At 36.4% G+C, this 21,395-nt stretch overlaps 1 protein-coding gene across 1 annotated transcript in view; it reads right to left on the reverse strand.

Moving 5' to 3' along the window:
* XPO1 (exportin 1) overlaps positions 1–20,690 on the reverse strand; it is a 34,852-nt gene extending 14,162 nt beyond the window's left edge. Inside the window, exons 1-10 of the mRNA XM_010007075.1 lie at positions 20,565–20,690; positions 16,858–16,959; positions 13,001–13,073; positions 4,121–4,182; positions 3,997–4,041; positions 3,727–3,908; positions 3,212–3,260; positions 3,008–3,127; positions 2,794–2,922; positions 1,171–1,329 (exon numbers count right to left, since the gene is read on the reverse strand). Of these exons, the coding sequence (XP_010005377.1) occupies positions 1,171–1,329; positions 2,794–2,922; positions 3,008–3,127; positions 3,212–3,260; positions 3,727–3,908; positions 3,997–4,041; positions 4,121–4,182; positions 13,001–13,073; positions 16,858–16,959; positions 20,565–20,690 (1,047 nt within the window). The remainder of the gene's footprint in view (positions 1–1,170; positions 1,330–2,793; positions 2,923–3,007; positions 3,128–3,211; positions 3,261–3,726; positions 3,909–3,996; positions 4,042–4,120; positions 4,183–13,000; positions 13,074–16,857; positions 16,960–20,564) is intronic.
* Between the last annotated feature and the right edge of the window lie 705 nt (positions 20,691–21,395).

Below are 21,395 nucleotides of genomic sequence, written 5' to 3' on the forward strand. Positions count from 1 at the left end.
CACCTGCAAGATTCATTTTTCTCCTCTCAATGGGACTGGTCTCTAAGTTTAAGCTGCAGTATTGTTTTTCTACTTCTGCCTCAGGGCAGCTCCTTACCCTATCGCTTCCATACCTGAACACGGCTTGATTCTGGGCACTGAAGTGGTGCTTCAAGGGGCTATGGAGCCAGCTTCATCCCCTTGGAGCTCAGCAGTGGGATGGAGCTAGCAAAAAAGTCACCACAGAACAGCTCACCCTCAACTACATTTTTATTTACAACTAAAAAACCCTAATTTTGTGATCTAGTCCCACTACAGTATGAGGTAGCACCTAGGGTGTTCAGTAATCACCCAGAATTTAAGTCTTGTCAACCCTTCATTCTTAGCTGAATTTCCAATAATTTCCATAGAACCCAGTGGTTTTGAGTGAAACTACACCTTACTGTCAAATCAGAAAAGAATGAAGCAGTCTCCAAGAGAAGACAACTGTAAATATTGTTTTCAGCAACTGCTGTAAGACATCCAATAACTGAGGCCTGCAGATACACCAAGACAAGTAATACAACAATAAAGCATGCAGAGTCTTTCAATAACACTCTACCATTAAGCATTACTGGCATACATAGTTTTTATTACATTCAAAGTATCATCCTTGAGAATTTTACGTAAAACCTTTCAGTTAAACTTCGGGAAATGGCAAGTTAGGCAAGTTACAGCAGGATGGAAGCACTCAACTACACCATGCGCTGTACCCTAGAAACCAGCTCTAGATGCTGAAAACTTAACTGATGTGTTTCACACAGGCTGATCAGTCACAGCAACTTTTCCTAAACGAGCTAAACACAAAACACTGTATGTAAAGACCCATGGAAAAAGAATATATTCATTTACTTCAAAGTAGTTTTTAACACTTCCAAAGAGAAACATGTAAGAAGAGAAGACAGACCTACGGTCTTCAGACATCATACTAGTATAGGATCACTGCAAATAAGAGTGCCATCTAGGAAACAAACGTTTAGAAAATTGCCTGGTTTTTTTTATTATTATTCATGTGATTTACTAATTATGTGAAGGAAATTTTTTTCCTCTTACCCACTCTAAGAACAATGACTTAGAAATTATACTATCACATCCATTTTGTGTGAGAATACTCTTGCTACATTTTGAAACCAAATGAACTGAGCAGCTTACCTCCATTAACGTTTCCCTCAGATTTAATCTTTTTTCTATAAGTTGACCATGTTCCTTGAGGAACGTGCAGAGAAATAAACTGAGATTCTGAATGAAGTTCTGTTCATCATCTTTTCCATTTGAGTATGCAAGTCGGATATTGGTATTTAAAGGAAGCATCTAATAAAAAGAATACAGACAAATTTTCCCATTTTATACAGAAGAACTACTCTAACAATTTTTTTTTCTCTTCTGGAAAAGCCTTCTGCTTTTCATGGCATTGCCTCTTTACAGAATTTTGTTCAAAAATGTCTTACAGCTCCTTCATTTCCTTCTTGATCCCAAGATGGACAATAAGGCAAAAATGCAAACAGATTGAAAAGTTCTGATGAACTACACCTTTTTCCATCTATTCTAAGAGCAGCTGTAACCAAGAAAAGCATCTGCTCTAAAAAAAACATTTCCAATTGCCATCAGGCAGCAATGTTCCAAACATGACTTTTACCTGTAGTAATATTGTTTCAGAACATGTCATCATAATGTTAAAACAGGATTAAAGACCTCATCCATCATATTTAGAAATGAGCAAGGAAGTCTCTTGAAGGACACTGGAATGTACACTAATGTTGTAGAGATCTCTTGTGCCTCTTAAGTGATGTGTTGGCTCTCAAATTCTGTCACAATACATTTTCAACATTCTTATCAAGTAGTGATAACCACATTCTTTAAAGTCAACACTATCAAGCTACTGAACAAAGTTTTACACTTCTACTGCTGCCAGCTTTTGTGTGGTTTTGATTGTTCTCCAACTTAATTTTACAAATTTGAGAGTCAAGTATTTGGAATAATTTCAACTGTGAATCAAACCATATGCAACAGTCACACTAAGAACCTGCAGGTCGCAAAACATGCCAAATACCCAACTTGGCCTTTGCTGTTTTGAGGAAAAACTTAAACCAGATGAATTTACATATAGAAACAAGAGCATTACCTGTAAAACCCGAGAAAGTCATGTTCAGCTGCCTAACACAAAATAATCTTGGCACATGGAAAAATATGCCTTGTCCTATAGCTCCATTTGAAGCTGGGGAACCAAATACTAAAAGAAGCCTTTTTGAAAGAACCTCTAAGATGCACAGACCATCATTGCAAAAGGAGCAAAAAATTGTCAAAAACATTGCATTGCTCACTTCAGATACAAATACGATGAGAAAAGCTACAAAACCACGTACCTGAATCTGAACTCCTCGGAAGAGAATCATCAAGTTATAGAAATTTAAAGCATAGCTTTAAACTGACAAATGTTTCCATCAGTCATTAAAATTAAATAGCAACTTGCATACGTTAGGTCAGTTTAGGTATTAGGAGTCATGCAGTGTTTGCTTGCCTCTCTCTCAACTTTCCTTAACTAACAGCCCAAGTGTTCAAAAAGCATCTTAAATTAATCAAAACAACTCAATGCAGTAGAAATACAGCTGTGGTTTAGCATAAAAAAAATACACTTAGCACCTTCTGATTAATAAACACCACTGAGGAATACTTATCAGGAGCTCTATAATGAATATATATTTGTAAATTGAACTATGCTCTACAGAAGTTGATTCTGAGAAATGAAACAGTCCAGAAGTTTATTAAAAACATTACCTGTTTTAACTGCATCATGGTCAACGTAAAAAGTGTTACAAACTGTTCTTCATACTGGCTTACACTGACACCTGCAATCTCTGTGAGGCACTTCAAAGAGACGTTTCGAAACATGGGAACATTTAAGAACTATTGAGAGAAGGAAAGTAGTGTTACATCTTAAACTTTTTTGAAACTTTCTTCAATTTAGGAGCAGTCAATTTCTGATGGATACCTTGTAGATCAGTGTGCTGATTAACTTGGTCTCAAATATATATCCCAGAGGAATCCAGTTCAGAAATCGTAGCAAAGTTTCCAAAGTCGCATGAACTAAGGGAGCATTTTGGGAATTTTCCTGTAAACGACCATTAGGGTTTGTAATATTGTTATGCATGAAGGGAGAAATTATTTAAAATATCACTAAAGAAATAAGACTCACCATTACAAACTGACACAATTGAAATATCTGAGAGAATTCATTGCACATGCTGTAAAAAAATAAATACAAAGTAAGCATTTCCACATTCCATAAACAATCCTGTATCTACTTTGATCAAAATGTGTACACTCACAGAACAGGTCCTGAAGACCTACACCCATAGAGGCATTCACAAGCCACCCAGCTTTTACTATTTTCATAATAATAATGCATATTCCGAAGTACCTTCAAGTCTGTGCCTGCAAATTCTGACTTGAAAATACAAACAATGCTGAATACTTGAGCTTATGAAGCACTGGTTCACAGATGCTACTTGTAATAAGGTAGAAATACCTATGTGTATAAACTAAGTTTGGTATCACCTACTGCTTTGAAGAAAAACAAGCAACCCACTCAGTCTCAAAATCAAATTAGGCAGCTGCAGGTGTTCGCTCAAAAGCTCAAATTGAGAGCAACTATTCAGCTGCAAGTAAAAAGTCTGCCTTATTAATTAAAATTTAAATATATATACTTGCCTGTCTTTCAAATGCTTAGCTTTTACTTGAGTAATCTGGCCACTGGAAAAATCAAACACTTCTTCACTCAATAGTTTAAGGATGACCATATTGTTCTGACAAAGGCTTTCACTAGTCCTGCTTGCTCCCACAATATCGCTTATAAATGTTGGCCAGTGCTTTGGCCATTCCTGTTTCAGTATCTGAAAAGTGAAGTATGCATGTTAAATACACATGGAAGGCCAAAGACTTTTAAAGTAACATTTAAAACTTCATGAATGCTGGGCTTACCTGAACAAGAATCATATTCAGTTTCCCAATATACACTTTCTCTTTCTGGAAAAGAGGAGAGGAGAGTCAGGTTACGTGTCACATTCTCCCATCCCTCTTCCTCCCCTGAAAAGAATTCACTTACTTCTACACATGTTGGATCAGATGAGGTCTTGATAATTAGGCCGACAACATATTTTTTAATACCTGCAGAAAAGTTATAAACTCATTTTCAACTGTGACAGATACTGCAAATATAGTAATAAATACTTTTGAATTCAGACTCTTCCTGTTTGTTGTTTTGTTTTTTTTTAAATAAACACCTCTAAAGAACACCTATGGAGGCATCAGTGTACATCTCTGAATCTGTATGCTACATAGAAAAAAAAGCACTTTTTCATCAATTCTGCAAGAGGTTATTTCAGATGTACAAAATGGCTTTACACTTGAACTATTTCAACAAAAGGAAGAGAATAATGATTCTAGAGTGCACCGGTAGTTATTTACAACAGATAAATCTATCAGTTTCTCAAATGCTGCATAGGTAGCACTCCATGACATTGTGTTTTGCCAAAGATAGAAAAATGGCACCCAGCACTGTCCAGACCCTGACATTGCAATAGGTACTTTAAAATGCTGCTGTAGAACTCCCTCAGTGAAATGTATTTCTACCCATTATGCATTTTCAGATCATACCTAACAACTCTAAAGTTGGCAGACACATTTTTACTGTCTCACCGAAATATTTACAATGGCAAGCCATAATACAAAGAAGAGTCCTCCACTGCCTTTAACCAATGTTTTATTAATAAAAAGTGAATTTCAAGAATAGAGCTTTCTGTGCATTACCCCAGTTTTAATGCCAAGTTAGCTAGAACTGCACAGAAAGCTTTGATACATCACCTTCACTGTATGTTAAAAGTTCAGTGATGCTCCAGTTTAATTAGGTGCTCCATTTTAACACAGGAATTTCTATCACAGTATTAAAAAGTGAGACACCATACCAGAGCTTGGCAAAGTTTTCCCTGCATTATCTTACAGGGACAAAACTTAGAATTTTATTCATCACTGTAATATGATGCATTTGGATTTGAACCACTGTGCTTTCATGGCACACGTAAGATGCTATGGATTACTAAACTCCATAAATTCTGGTTTATTGGGATTTTTTTGTTTAAATTAACAATTTATTGACTTAGGCCACAGACTGTAAATCACTCATTTTGGTTTTGTTTCTTGAAAGAGTTTTCAGCTCCAGCACAAAAAAAACACAACACTCCAAAACAAAACACAAACCCAAACACAACAAAAACCACCACACACACAAAAAAAAAACAACAAAAAAAAAGCCAGCAACACAAAACCTGCAGCAAGCTCTGCTGTCAGAAGTTTCCTTGTGCTACCTAATTCTCAGCTCCTCCTCACCAATTATCTATCAATTACTGAAGACATGGAAATAATAGCCTTCCAAGTGACTTTTCATCACATGTACTATCTAAAACCGTAACGTACAAGAACATCTCACTTCAAGACATGGAATGCACAGAGAATCTGGAGTAATCCATTAGGTGAACATTACTAATAGCTCTGCTTCAACATAGCTCTGACATAACAAATCATATGACCACACCGGATTAAACTCCTTCAAACCAGGCAAGCATTTTGTTGTCACAGGGAAAGGTGTCCGATTTGCTATTCAATTTCATTAACCCAAAATCTAGTTTCAATCATTTATTCAACAAGATGATCAACTGACAGAACACATACATTGAAAGTCTTAGAAGAAGTTGTCACTATGAAAAGCCTTATGTTGAAGACATTTTGCTTTCCCCTTGACATTGTTCTACATTTTTAAAGGTTTCTAAGACTTTACCAGAATTAGTAATTTTCTTGCATCTCAGCCCCGAGCAACAAGATTAAAAGAAACAGTTTGGGAATTGCATTCTCATGAAATCTGGAAAAAAAGGTTTAGACTTTGAGCCATTAGATACATACTAGACTGGAGCTGTTCTACAGGTAGTACCAATTACAAATTAAACTATTAATCATTATCAACTGGGATCAATCGACACTATTCCAGAAAAGTTATCATTAACAAAGTAAGTATCACCAGGTAAAAGCTACTACCAAACCCTAGCACTAGTCTGACATCACAGTCATGCCCTAGTATTTTAAAACTAAAAACACACCTTGATGTAGCGTTGCAGTAATTCATAAATGAGATGTGAAAGCCCCCAAAATAGTATGGAAATAGGCTTGCAGTGCCAGAAACTAATTTTAACTGTCTGCCAAACCACTAAGGGAAGCTTACTGCTACTACCCTGCATTTCAAAAAGGAATTAAAACCTGAGTATTGTTCTTAAGACTTCCGACTCCAAAGCTGTGTATTTTCCATCTTGCTCCATCAATAATATTATGCTGTTTAGTTACAACTTGAATGCTATGCCACCATTGATCTGGCCTTCAGATGAGCAGATAAAACACAGTTCCTCAGTTCCAAAGCTTGTCCATTGAAAAAAAATTGTCACCACAGCTCAAGAGACAACCTAAAAAGCCTGCTGGTTTTCACAGGTCGTGCTGCAGGCTTCCATCCAGTGAATAAAGTAATATTCTTAATCGCTTAAAAGCTATCCAATTCTCTCTAATTCTTTTTTTTTTTTTTTTTTTTTTTGCTTAAATGGCACTTTTTAACTCAAGTGTTGTGATTTTTGCTCCATATTTAATTGTTCATTTCTCTATCATTCCATGGGAAATAAAATTCTCAGTAGAAGAAAAAAGCTCCAACTTCATATGCTTATAAAAATCAATGCATAAGTTAGTAACTACTTTTTTAGTAGAAATTGCCCAAAAACTGGTTGAGAGTAGCAGTCCACTGGATTTGCGAAGACCAGTGTGCTTTGAGAACTGAAGTTCTTAAGCAGGCATGGGACACACAAGCCACTCAAACAGTGCCTAGGTTTCCTTCCATCACAAAAGCAGCTGAAGAAGTCTCAAAGACCGCAACAACACAACTGCCAAGTTTAGACTCTTCACTGAGCCAAACAGGAAGAGACAGATTTTCCTGGAAAACAGACCTTCCAAAAAAAAAACCAAAAAAAAACAACAAACCAAGGGGGGAGGGGGAGCAACACTATCAAAATACCCAGGACACAAGTAACATTTTTCAAGGACCATCAAACACTACAACTATGCTGATCTCACAACAACCAAAGACAGCAGAGTTTCCTTTCCAAAACTTTAATTGACACAGCAGTGGCAGTCCTAGCACATGCTCAAGAACTTGTTCAGAGACACTGTAAGTAGAAAAATAGTTACCAAAAAAGGTCAAGTTTTAAAACTGTTCTGAAACAATATTCTGCCAGCTTACTTCCAGGAATCAGTTCACTAAAGGGCCAGAGAAGCACCAGTACTGGCTTAAAGACACCAAAAAATGCACAGGTTAGCAACACCTGCTCCACAGCAGCTAGTAGCAGCTCAACCTAGCTCCAACTTCAAATTCAGTTCTAATTATCAGAAAGGCTGGACATCATCACCATCAGAAGACACAGACAAAAAGTAATTCAAGGCCTTTTAGAAAGTTCCAGGGTATTAGACATGGCAGTCTTTATGTGAAAGTTGCTTCTCTTCAGATAGTCAAAGGAATATTGAAACACTGTCTGGAAGAAGTGTGTTTTCCCAAAGCTATACAATGGTTAGAGCTGGATTCACATTAACCAGCATTAGGAAATTCTGCAGTCAAAACTTGTGAAGTGTGAAATATTCTGTAGTTTAATCTCTGGATGTAGTTTCAGAAGCAATTACTTCTCACCTAGGCTGTGTAACCTGAGTAGAGGAGCTCCTATCATGATCCAGTAAAGGCCTGTAACCACGAACGCACCCCTGTACACAAACCACTTCTTATACTTAAGACAGGAAAGGACATACTTTTATGCAGTTACAGAATCAGAGTATCAGGGGTTGGAAGGGACCTCCAGCGATCGAGTCAAACCCCCCTGCCAGAGCAGGACCACCACAGAAACTAGGGCAAGTCACTCAGAAACACATCCAGATGGATCCTCAAAGTCCCAAGAGGAAACTACCACCTCTCTGGGCAGCAGTGCTCTGTAACCCTTACAGTAAAGAAGTTCTTCTTCATGTTGAGGTGGAACCTCCAATGCTCTACCTTGCATCCACTGACCCTTGTTCTATCATAGGGCATGACTGAAAAGAGATTGGCCCTTCCTTCTTGACACCCACCCTTCAGATATTTATATACATTAACAAGGTCCCCTCTCAGTATTCTCTAGACTAAACAGCCCCAGGTCTCTCAGCCTTTCCTTATAAGATAAGTGTTCCAGTCCCCCAGTCACCCTCACAGCCTTCTGTTGGACTATTTGCAGCACATCCCTGGTCCCTCTTGAGCTGGGGAGCCCAGAACTGGACACAACACTCCAGCTGGGGTCTCACCATGGCAGAGTAGAGAGGCAGGATAATCTCCCTCAACCTGCCGGACACACTACAAAGTGCCAAACACTTAAGAAGTGTTGAAAATTATTGTAACCTGTGCTGCACATACAAGTTTACATTATTTTAAAATAACAAATAATCCATTTATATTAAATAAGCATAAATTAAGAAAGTAGGCAGTATAACACAGCAAATTCACAGTATTTTGTAACCAAAATTAGAATTTCAAATCCTAAAGCTGAGTTGTCTCCTTCGGGGATGTTTGTATGCACACACATTTACACTAAACTGTTTAAGTAGTCCCCAGATGTGGTCAAAATATCATCTTATTTTTAGTCTTAAGACACAATGTGTTCCCATATTGTCCCAAAAGTCATCTTTCCCCATTAGTAGTGAACCCAATCAATCCATTATCTATTCACTTTTCAGCAGAGGAAAAAAAAAATAAAAATCTAATTTGTGAAAATCCTTAAAAAGGGCATGGAGCTTGTCTTCTCCCACATGCACAGAAGTCCTGCCATTTAGCTCATTCCCCCTTCATTACAGAGAATCAAAAAATATCTCTTCATGAAACAGGCCAAAAATTTCCACTACAATATCTAATCACTCCACAGAAAAATCTCTTCAACCAGAGCTTCCACTACATCAAAAGCTTTACACTTAAAGCCAGGACCTTTCTATGAGCGACTAAACTGCACCTCTCTCTAAACACTTTTTTTTTTTTCTATTTCAAAACGAGGAAAAGTTGTACAAGCAATTCAGGTTTCCTAATTAAGTGCTTATCTATTCCAACTCAAAACACTCCAGACAAGCTCACTCTGTTCACAGGAACATAATTTAATTTCACACTGCAGGGTTAATGAAATATATCACTGAACTGGAAAACCAAGAAGTCTTTATTTCTAGGCAGGTTTTCACAATGTAAGAGAAAATCCTATTGAGACCACAGCACTTTATATCAGGTAACATCCTTTAAAAGCATTATTAAACAATCAACTCTTCAGAGTATCAAAGGTTAAAGCAATTTAGTATCACCTCAATCTGAGAATTTTTACTTGAGAGTGATGGTAATACTCTGCATATAAGTGAAGTTCACCACTGCATGGGATGTTCTGGAATATGCCTGTCTGCCTTTCACTAAAGTAGCCTGTCAGGCTTGAACGAAAACCCCATTACATCATTTGTACATATGTAACAGCAATCTAAAGTACTCTCTTAAGGACTCAATACATTATAAAGAGCAAGTATACCCCATTGTTATAGTCTACTACTAAACACGTCTGAAGGCTGAATATGCAAGGCCAGGCATCTCATTTAACTGAATTTTACCAGTTTTGTGTTCCATAAATTCTACTTTTGTCTATATAACCAGGTGAGCAATTGGTTCAAACTGGTAACTCCAAAAACAAACAAAAAAATTCACAAACAAGAGAAAGCAGAGTAACCACAGAAGTATTCTAGAAATTTAAAATGTTTCCTCCAATACTTGTTTTAGGATTATGGGAAGACACAGACCCCAGAAGTGCATAAAATCCTCAACATTCAAAATCAATGACTCCTAAGAAACAGAAGAAACTTTTTACAAGTTAGAAGGTAACAGGACCAGAAGAGCACAGGACTAAAAGCTATGTGAAAATAAAAGCAAACTTAAAAGAGTTTCAAATCCAAATTACGTATCTGAAGAAAACATTTTCCTACTTTAATTTGTATTTCCAAGCTGGAAATGAAAACTTCCCTGCATTCAGACAGAAGTGGTAACAGAATCTTGGCTAACCTCAAGGCTCATCAAGTCACTCTGATGTACATCTTGAGATACAACTAGAAAAAAACAAACAACAACAAACCACCACCACAAAAAAAGCCCAACAACAAAAACAAAACTCCACAACAAAAAAGCCCCAACAACAACTCAGAAAAAGGTTAGAGTTCAGGCTCTATAGTGACATCATATTATTTCTCCAGAAGTTTTTTCAGGCAGGTAGTTTCAAAAACTTTTCAATTCACTGACAGCACAATTCAAATCTGGTCTTAAGTTTCAACTCTTTAGCACTGCTATTGCTACAAAGAGAAAGCAGTATTTTCTCACAAATTTATTTATTTTTATCTCTTGTTAACAGATTTGTCAGCTGTATTTACTACACAAATCAAATTATATATCTTAAGTTTTATAAAGATACAATGTAAATTTAACACATTTATAACCTGCATGAGTTGCTTTGTTACTAAGCATAACTTTTGCTATATTGAGTTTCTGGTTCCTGTGCTCATATTTTATTAGTTAAAACAGGAAAATCCCATCAACTAAAGGAATGACTGGAGTCAGAATCAAGGAAACCTCCATTCAATCAGTCTTCTTATCTCTCAAGTAATCCAACCATCTGAACAAGCTCTGGAGCAGTTTTTTTTGTAACAGCCAGTACCAACAGCCAAAAAAAACCCAACAACAACACACCACAGACCAGATGAAACTGGATGAAACATTGATTCTCCCTCCTACACCAAGATCAAGATGGATCAAATGACACAGTCCTCTGAACATATTTCATTCCACTTCTAGTGAAGTACAGAAGAAGCCAGACAAGTAAAAGCCAACTAACTCAATTCCCCTTAAGTGTGAGGACAGTAAATTTTGCAGTTTTAGTTTGGCTCTGTAAAGGGATATTTTTTTTTTAAGTTGAAATAATGACATACATTTGTTAGGAAGATGAATTTCTTTCCTCTGGGGTCTTAAGAAGTACAAAAGTCAGGAAAAATAAGAATACTCAAAGTTGACTACACAACTACAGACAGTAAATGTATTTTGCATTGTAATGTATCGAGCTTCAATTACTGCATCTTCTCAAGACTAGAGAAAACTAGTCAAACAGTATTACCATGCCTGCAAACAGTGATGTAGCAAAAAACTAAAACACCAACTCAAATACATCAGTTTCATGGTTAATTTAAGCCAACTATCCAGTATTATCTTGACATCTTGAGAATAGATAACATTACTTAGAAATTACTGAACTATATTCTGTTCTTGGCACTTGTTCCATTTCAAACTGTCAAGTAAGCCTACCTCTCTGACATCCTACTATTCTACTACACCCCACTTCACCAGCAGTCAGTAAGTAGTAAGCTGAGTAACTGCTTCCAACTACTGACTCCTTACTTAACTTCCTGCATTGCTCCCACCATCAAAAACTTTAGGTTAACAACTTCCTGATGCTGAAACGAAGTGCTTATAGTCAGGAATACTCTAATTATTAAAAGCACACACAAGACCTAATTTCTGGGTGTCCTTTTAGTTTCTCTAAAGGACATAGCTGTGTTTGAACCTTAGTAGAACTTATTCCCTTGAAGCCTGCAAGTCTGTTTCCAAGAGCAGACTGAACATAAAACCTTACTTCCACTTTCAAAAAGAGCTAAGCTTTATCTGTCAACTGATAGTTGGAAGGGAGGGGAGATGAGAAGAATTAACAATCACAAAAATACAGAAGTGTCCCTCTACATGTTTATTTTCATTGACATTTGCAATTACTTTTTATTCAATGTAGCTTTGGAGCCTAAGCACTGGCAATAAAACATAAAAGCACATCTTAGCATTGTCATTAAAAGCTCACAGCAGAACACAGCAATTTTTAATAACTTTAATGAGTTCCAAAACCAGCTTTTAAGTAAAAAGCCACATATAAAGGGGTGATAACATTTAGTGTCAAGAATTTAATGTAGATGTGCTTAATTTTCTCAAGTCCAAGTTATCATGACTTGACTGAAAGCTACATGAACAAGCACTAATCCTGTACCATAGAGGTACCTACATTAACTATAGCTACAAGGGAGGAAGAGACCAAAAAACAACTGAAGTCAAAACACAGCATTTATTTTAAGACTTCCAGATTTCTTGCAGTGACAGAAGGCTGGGATTTGCCCTACACTGCACTTCCAGTGAGACCAGTTTAGTTTCATATACTACACTTATATGAATTAAAAGCAGACTTTATAGTATCTCATTGCCTAAAAGAATGAAAGACCATTCATACGTAAGACTGCATTTACTTAGTGTTTCTTTTTCTACATAATTATGACTGCTTACAATTTCAAAAAAGTCACATAAATCTACACATGCTACAAGACAGATTACAGAGTCTATCAGAAAAACAACAGTGTTGGCTGCACACACAGCCCAGGCAGGCTGAGAGAGAGAGCCTCCTGTGCCAAGAACATAGAATCAAAACCTCTACCTCAAGGCGAGGAGCCAGCTTCAGAAGCTGCCTAGGTCTAGACCACTTCAGGTAAGTCTGGCCTGTAGGTCAGTACAACACTTAGAGATGATGTTTCAAAACTATCAGTCACACCTCCTAACCTTCTAATGGCCTTTACAGAATTTCAAGGGCTCACCATCCCATTGAGACCATTAGAACAAAAGGGAAAGACAAGATTTCATCATCCAGAAAAGCACAAATGGTCTCACGACATGATGAAAAGTTACTACCGTAACTGTATTTGAAGCTGAAAATTACTTACATGGCACTGACATACTAAATCTCAGTTAATACACAAAGTTTAGAGAAGACAACAAAAAGCCCTTCCCTACCTTCACACTGGTTCCTTGGAAGAATCTTCCATCTTGTTTTTATCACATTTTCCAAGATTTGCAGTCCATAATACTGAAATTGGAGAAGAACAAGATGTGAGTACATTACTGTAGGACTAACTAACTTTCAGGACTCTCATTCAATCAGACATTCACACTTAACATCTAAGACTTCAAGATTATTAAACTAAAAATTTTATTAAAGATATGTCTATTCACCCATTTACTGAGGTTTCATGCATTTTTTTTTCTTGTTTTATTCTTCACTATGCTAAGTCCTGCTGTTTGATCATGCTCACCCCAGGATGGGGGGGGGGAAATAATGAAAAGCCCTCTGGCAGACAATTTTGGCTATCTGGAGAAGAGAAAGTAGCAGCCAGATATGCATCTGCATCATAAATGACTGCTCTAATGTTCAAGCATTAACACAACCAGGCTCCTAAAATATTTAGCAGCTTGGATGGTCTCAAGCTTCCTATCGTTCCTCTAAGAGCTGAAAAAAAAAAATTTTGTCTTAGCATCATACGTTCTGACACTGGCACTTTCTAAAGAGAGTATTTCCCAAGCTTCACTGGTATGTTACTTTAGGAACAGCAAGACAACCCACAGGTTTATTTAATTTAAATACCCACCCCAATATGGCAGCTATTTCTACTATTTAAAGATGAACTTTTGTGCTCAGTCAAAGAATAATAAAATGTGAGTAAGTTCTTGGAAATCCTTTTACCTTTCAGGAATTCTTTCCTATGTTCTCACCCAAAACCATTGCGTTTGCAAAGTAACCAGTAAGGCCAGTCCCTCTGCCCATTTGTCCCTACTGTCAACTCACAGTAACAGGGAAAGACGTTTGTGATTATACGATCAAAGAACTTTAATACGTAAAACCCCATTAGCATGAATAGACAGGAGAGAAAAGGGGATGAGGAGTTTTGCAATTACTTTATCTGCAGTGGATTAAGAAGAAAAAAGTATTAAATCAATGCCTGAAAGGTAAACTCAAGTTTTCACCATTATAAGTTTGGCTGAGAATAAGAGTTCCTCTTTAAAACGGTTAGTTGTTATACAAAATAGGATCATTAGTATTTCAACCAAAGGGATCATATAAACTTCAACTTAAAAAAACACAATGTAGACTGTCCCAAACTACATTGTATTAACATTAAATTTTTGCTGTTCTCATCTTAGCATAACCTGCTTCCCTTTGCTCTGTCCAACCTAAATTCCCACAAGTTTCAAGTTTATATCCTGAATTAGTATAATATTCTGTCATCTTTCAAAATCTTGGGTACCAAGAAAAATTATACACTAATGAATAGTTGGCAGGGTACCTTTTTCTTCACAGTCAGCAGCAAAAGTTGAACAACTAGATTTTAATCTGTAAGTGTACTTAATTACTACACACAAAAAGCAAAATTAAGTCCAGAGAATGTTCATAAGGGAAAATGTACTTAATCAAAACACTTCACAGAAAGAGACTTCAGTCAGTGCTACAGGTTTACAGACACCATCTGCACCTGATCCAGGCTCACAATACCCAACATACTGATAAAAGCTTCTATGTTGAAAGTACGAACACTGACACCAGACAGTGCTAACTTTCTTGAAACAGACCTAAAATCTAGTTACAATTTCTAGATTCTACAGGCACATGTATTAATAGTCCTTTTACATAACAGTCAACCAAAAATGTTAGTTCTGCTTCCAGGCTTTTTTCCACAAGTCAACCTATTTGGCTTTTAAAGAGGAGAATGGAGAGTCTAGTTTCATTTTACAAAAGCACTAGATGACCAAAAAGAATCTAAAAGAAAATCCTGACAAACTAAGGATCATCTTTTTGTTTCCCCACTTGAGATTTCCAAAAAGGACAGACAACTCTAGCAATTTGCAACACCTATGCCTCATATCTAATATCTAATTCAGATTTCTGTACCTTAAGCCATGAAGAGGTCCATGCTAATCAGGATTCTACTCATTCCTTCATACATATATTACTTTAATTCTGCACTCTCCGTCCATTTTTCCTAACATTCACACGTGAAATGGAATGGCAGCAGTAACAAAGCCACTGTATGCAGTCTGCACCTACACTCCTTTCTTGCCATATCACTTTTGAAAGCTTCATCAGCCTGCCTGAACACTCTACAAAGGACTGGGGTCTTTCTGTTCTGTTCTTAAGCCTTAGTTCATTTGATGGTTCTCACTTCTGGTATTTCCCTGATAACAAGATGCACCAAGCCCCTCCCCAAAAAATCACTGACACTAATTACAAGTTTTGCCATCTGAAGTATAGAAGCCTGCTCTTAAAATCAACTATAGTGACAGTGTATGCAAACACATTTAAACTGTGCATAAATTAGAGATCTTTCAAATTAATTTGCTCTTGATTTCTAATTGTCTAATAGCAATTCACTGCTCAGTTATGAAGATGAGGGACAGGTAACAGCAAAGACTGGGGAAAAAGGTATGAAATGATCCCTATGGTAGAAACTTCTATGGTACCCTTATTACTTATTCTATGCACCAAGTCCCTTTCCCTCCCACCTCCCAAGAAACAAAAACAATTGATGAACAGAATTCAGTTAAAGGGAATCAAAAGGGTAGACCTTGTGGAGGCCTGCCGTCAAAGCCTAGCTGTGTCAGTTGCACAGGAAGACACCCCTTTTCTTCCTATTACAAGCAATCAACATAATGGAACATTATGATTAATATCAGGTAGTGTTAACAGCTTTAATTAAAGAAAAAATATGATTGCATAAAAGCCAAATGTCATAGTGCATAAATTTAGCACCAAATAATTTGCAATTTATGTAAATTGAAGAATTCTTTACCTGTTGCTTTCTTTCTGTTCCTCTAATCATCTCATTTTTCACAAGACAAATTTGAGTTTTTAAAAATACTGTTGATAAATCAACTTAAACATTAGTAATGTCTGTCAGTATAAAAAGCAAAGTTTACCAGGCAAGCAAACAGGCAAACACTGTTACTTAAAGGTTAGCACTTTGAGGAAGTTCTTTAAACTGTTTTCCCCTAAACTTCACAGAACAATGAAAAAATTGAACTGCTTAATGAATACCGCCTGATTTCAGAAACCACCCAAACACGATTATTTTCTGTTCTAACACAGCATGTATCAAGCAGAAAAACATGCATGTCAGTTATTTGAGATAATCATCAAACCCAAGACAGTGAAAACACATTTCGATCGACTTCTTGGTTCAAACTTCAGAAGCTGTAAGCACTTAAAATTGTAGCAAAAAACTAAATGCTGCCCCTTTTTAGTCTCAACTATGGTGGATTTAAAATAGCAGTACAAAGCAAGCATGTTCTGCATATTAGCGACAACTAATCTCATACTAAAATAAGTTTGGGGTCCTTAACTTTCACTTATTGTTCAAAATCTTGGCCTAATCAGGTTTCCATTTTGTCTTTAATACACCTAGGGACAAATTCTCTCCTCAGTTACATGCACATGGCTCTCATTATGATCAATAACAGCCAAGCATTTATCCAAGGACAAAATGTGGCTCTAGGAGACTTTTCATTACTCAGATGTATACAGACACACACCAGTCTTTGGAACTGGCATTATGCTTGTATGTCCCTTGAAAAAAAACAGCCCAGATTTACAATTTAGATCTACCTTTAAAAATATATATATATATATAAAGAAACTCATCAATGTAAAAGAAGGTTTAAATATTTTGTCCACTCACAGTTCTTGTTTAAAGCCAGCTTTGGTAACAAGACAAAAAATGTGGTTTGAATCAAGAAAACCTATGGCTAAAAATGAGATACCTTCCTCAAAGTTTATGAATGGAAGAAAGGAAATCTAAATAAATAAAAGTTAATTTGCTTACTTTGGTATTCATGTTCTGAGAGAACTCCAAAATAGTATCAACTCTTGTCCACGCATCAGGATGTTCTTTTAAGTGAGTCAAGACTTCCTGTGCCATTCTTTGCTAAAAGCAAGGTTGAGTTCAAAAAAAATTAGTATTAGATTATTTAAGAATTTATATACTGTCAGTGAATACATTTATATAGAACACATTTTAAATCACTTATGCAAGAGTTAGGCAGAATTCAATTAGGCGCAACAAGTCCCTTAAGCCTCCTTCTGTATGGCAGTTAAAGTTTATTAGCAACTAAATGTCAAAAATGCCTTGATGCAAGACAGTCATTTACTTACTTCCACTCTTCCATATTGAATCATGAATCTACAACAGCAGGGAATGTGTGAGAGCAACACAAGTTACAGGAAAAACTAGTGAATGAAGTTTTCTCCCATTCAAAAAAGTAATCTAGACAAAATTTTATTCTAGGGCAACCAAACTTCTTTGTTCACCTGGAAGCGCTCACAGAAAATGCTAGCTTTAAGGAGTATCTATCATGTTGCAAAGCTGTTGAAGTAGGAACTGTGACAGCAAAGAGCATAACACATCTCCAATCCCCACTTCTGAGGAAACCCTTGATGTATCTAACAGCTTACAAAACAATAGTAAAAACTGCTGGGGGGGAGGAAGGGAGTTGGTCATGCTAATGGTTTGTTCTTCCTTGGGACTGACATTTATCAACTACTCTACTAGATACTACAGTTTCAGTCCCTTCTAAAGTCTCATCTGAAACAATTAAAAGTCTGAAACAGCTGAATCCATTTCAATGAATCCATTTTCAAAAGCCTAGATGTCCGTAAGCAATTTTTTAGGGAGCCAAATGATGATACCTATTTCTAAAACAAGCAGTGTACTGATTAAGTCCTGCTGCAACTTTTATTATCTACAAGCATCAGACACTGTCTTCCCAACAAGATGAGCATTTTACATCACAATTAACAGAACTTACTTCATTCTTTCACTGCACTGCAGAGCAAATGCAATGGAATTAAAAAGCAGATAAAGCTTTACTTTAGGATTAACTTCAACAGTTAGAACTTACTACAGCTATGCAGATTTCTACTCTGCTACAAGAATATACTTGAGCTAATCAATTAGTCTAAGAAAGCATGTTTTTTTCAGTAAGACAGAAACTCCATCAAGACCCAGAATCTATATATATACAATTTAAGAAGCAGACTAATTGGGTATGGAATTTATCAAATTAAAATTGAAAGCTACAACAGTAAAGAACAAGGATGTCTAAAATATCAGGACAATACTGGCATCCCTACATAATACAACTGAGCATAGTGAAGCAATTCCCAGTCTGATACCGACTTCGACTAGATATAGAGAAGTTCCACACAAATACTCCTTGTAAGTCCAGAAGCAGCACTGTAACTCTCACAGTATGACACTAGAGCTTAAAAAAAAATGTATCAGCACTTTTGATGCAGAGGGAAAGAACAGCAGTACTACTTCCAGGTTGAACCTGGTTGTGTTTTTATACCAGTTTCCTCAGTGCCTCTAATACTGGTGACATATCACAGGATCAAGTTTCAACTCCAGCAAAATGGAGAAGCTGAATATCCTTTGCTCAAGCACTGAAAAGTTTGCTCTTGTACCCACTAACCCCTTTTCTAGACATAAATTGTATTTTCATAAAAACAGTATAAATTTAACAGTAATGCTTCCTCAGTATCACTGTGTTGTTGCTACCCAGTTAGTAAATAATCCTTCTGGACATGTGAAGGTCTAATGGAATGATGAAATTAGGAGTGTGTGATGAGTCTAGGTAAACATCTATGAGTTGACTAAGTCCCCTTACTCATGTGTTGCACTGGGGCAGGGTTGGAGACATCCCATTCAGAGCACACCAAAATAATAAAAAATAATACAAAAATTTAAGTCTAGGACAGAAAGGAGCTTTCTTGCCCAACACAGATCATCAGCAGATAAGAGTTTACATGCAAAGGCAAGAATTAAGTAGAAGTACTAGGTAAGTGAATCTGAAAGCAAGTTTAGCATGGGCCTTCCAGGCTGCATTCCAAGCCTGAATTTTTTACCCTAACATTACCCTAATCTATTCCAGGCAAACAACTGTTAGTCTCCCAATTTTAATATTTATTTTCCTCAACTTCTATTATTCCTGTCACCCTTTAAGTCATAATTTGAGCTGACAGGCTCCACAGAGATGCATTTTTTTCCTTCAGGAACTTTTGAACGCCTCAGAAGAATTAAGAACTCTGAAGAGTCACTAAAATACATTTCCACCCTTGGAAACAGAAAAATAGCAAACCACATTCTCAATTAAGTGGCACATATTAGTACATATATTTTAAAACAGGTTTATATCATCATTTAATTTTGCCAGTTAAAAGCCACCTCTTGAATTTTGCTTCTTATTGTAGTAATTTTCTAAATACCAGAGATTATACCCTGCTGTTTTTAGCAAAGCAACTTCTCACAATATCAGAACAATAGCAATTTGATCTGTGTTTAATGTTAATCCTCTACTCTAGATATAAACGTTCCCAACTTTTTAAACGCTACTCAAATCAAATAATACTATAAGCATCACCTATTTTGCAAGGCAGTAAACAGATCACTTACAAAACAAGCACACAGAAGTCCATACTTTTAAGGCAAAAGCTACAAGCAATCTTCTGTCATGTGATCATTTTAAAAAACTACAGCTAATAACTATATGAATTTAGGAAACTCAAAATGGAAAGATTTCAAACAGCAGCAAGGTATTTCAGAATCTACAGGAATACACATTAGTAAGTCCTACAAAAAATATTTTTTTTTTAAAGACACAGAAGAAGTATAAGCAAGTGTATTATTGTTTATTCTAACAGCTGGAAGTAACAAAAGCATCAGCTACCTTGTCCAATTTTAATTCACTCCTTATTGTCGTGCAAGAATATCTTAGTAAGATATGCCTGACACTGAAACTCCCAATTTAAGCATGAACAATTAAAATTTACCAGAAGAGGAACTATGCCAACACCCTTGTAGCAATACTTGCTTTCAACATTTAAGTCTTATTTCCAAAATAGTTCAAGATAAAAGCAATACAAGATTCACTATCAAGACAACATAAGCAAATGCACACATTCCCCCAGTTTAAACTTAAGACTTCACAATTTACACAAAGTCCAAAGAAAACCAAAGAGTGTGAAGAACCTGTGCAGGCAAAGAATAATGGTGGGGGAAAAACAGACAAGAAAGGACAAACTCTTTTCTTAAAAAGATGTGACACGCTTCTCTGCAAGTATAAATATTGACTAACGCTATTGAAGTTTTTATTTTAAATACAATCCTTCAGTGAAGCCAAGTAACTATAATAGTAACAGGCAAGTCAGACCTTCCTGAAGGACTAAGTCAGGGAAGGCAAGCTGCAAGCACAAGTGTCCTTAACAAACTGTACTTGTTCATATGTTTCAACAGCAGAAGGAATGCTAGAAATGAACATACACTAAACTAACATTTTTTTAAGTGTCCTTTCCATGTTCTTTACATTAGGCTTGTCTTTAAACCAGGGCATGTGAATTACCACTGATACTCCAGTCACCAGTTAAGTAAATTCACTAGTATTTCTAATTTTTATTGAAGTGAATTATGTTGTTAAACTGATTTGTCACCAGGTTAAACACGGTCAATAAACATAAGTTCTAAATCCACATTACCTGTGCGCCTTCTCCATGGTACAAGCAGTTCACCACATTATCCAAGAGATTGATATCCAGTTTCTGGTTAAAATCCAGCAGCTGACGAGCTGCATGGTCTGCTAACATTGTCATAATTGCTGGCATAGATTACTGCAAAATAAATTTTAAACATTTGATCCATTAATAGATTATTTTGAGATGTAGTAGTAAAGCAAGTGCATCAACTTAAGCATCTTATTTTGTATGAAGATCTACACTGGCAGTACTAGACAGCACTGAATACAACACTACCTCAACTGCTGAGCAATTACCAAGACCAATTCTGAAAAATTCATGCATCACCATCCCAACTAAATTTTCAGGGTCTTCAGCAGATATAACATATAGTAAGTCTGACTAGTGAATGGGCTGCACTATCAGCAAGCTAGAACTTATTTCAAAGCAGGTATTAACCCCTGCCAGTCACTAAATATGTGTAAAATACCTAGTATAATTACAAACAAAACCCACACTAGCAATCTCAGGTGCATTTGCAGCTTAGGAGGCCAACGCACATTTAGAAGACCAGTTCTAAAAGCTTTTAAACAACTGTTTATGGAAGTGAAAAGTGATCTATAAACACAATAAGAAATTAGCCAGAGGGCGGTTTTCAAATCCTTGGGGGGAAAAACAACAACTTACAGTTAACTATATGCAAGCAAAAAATTACCACTGAAACTAAATAAGTTGACTCAATGCACTTAGAGAGGATTAAGTAAGAGGACTGTTAAATCAGCAGGTTACTCCATGTACCACATTAGATCCTTTCCAACTGAAATGGAATTCTACTGGAGGTTTCAGGTCCCATAA

Source organism: Chaetura pelagica, unplaced genomic scaffold (assembly GCF_000747805.2).
Source record: "Chaetura pelagica isolate M959 unplaced genomic scaffold, ChaPel_1.0 scaffold111, whole genome shotgun sequence".
Classification (NCBI taxonomy): domain Eukaryota; kingdom Metazoa; phylum Chordata; class Aves; order Apodiformes; family Apodidae; genus Chaetura; species Chaetura pelagica.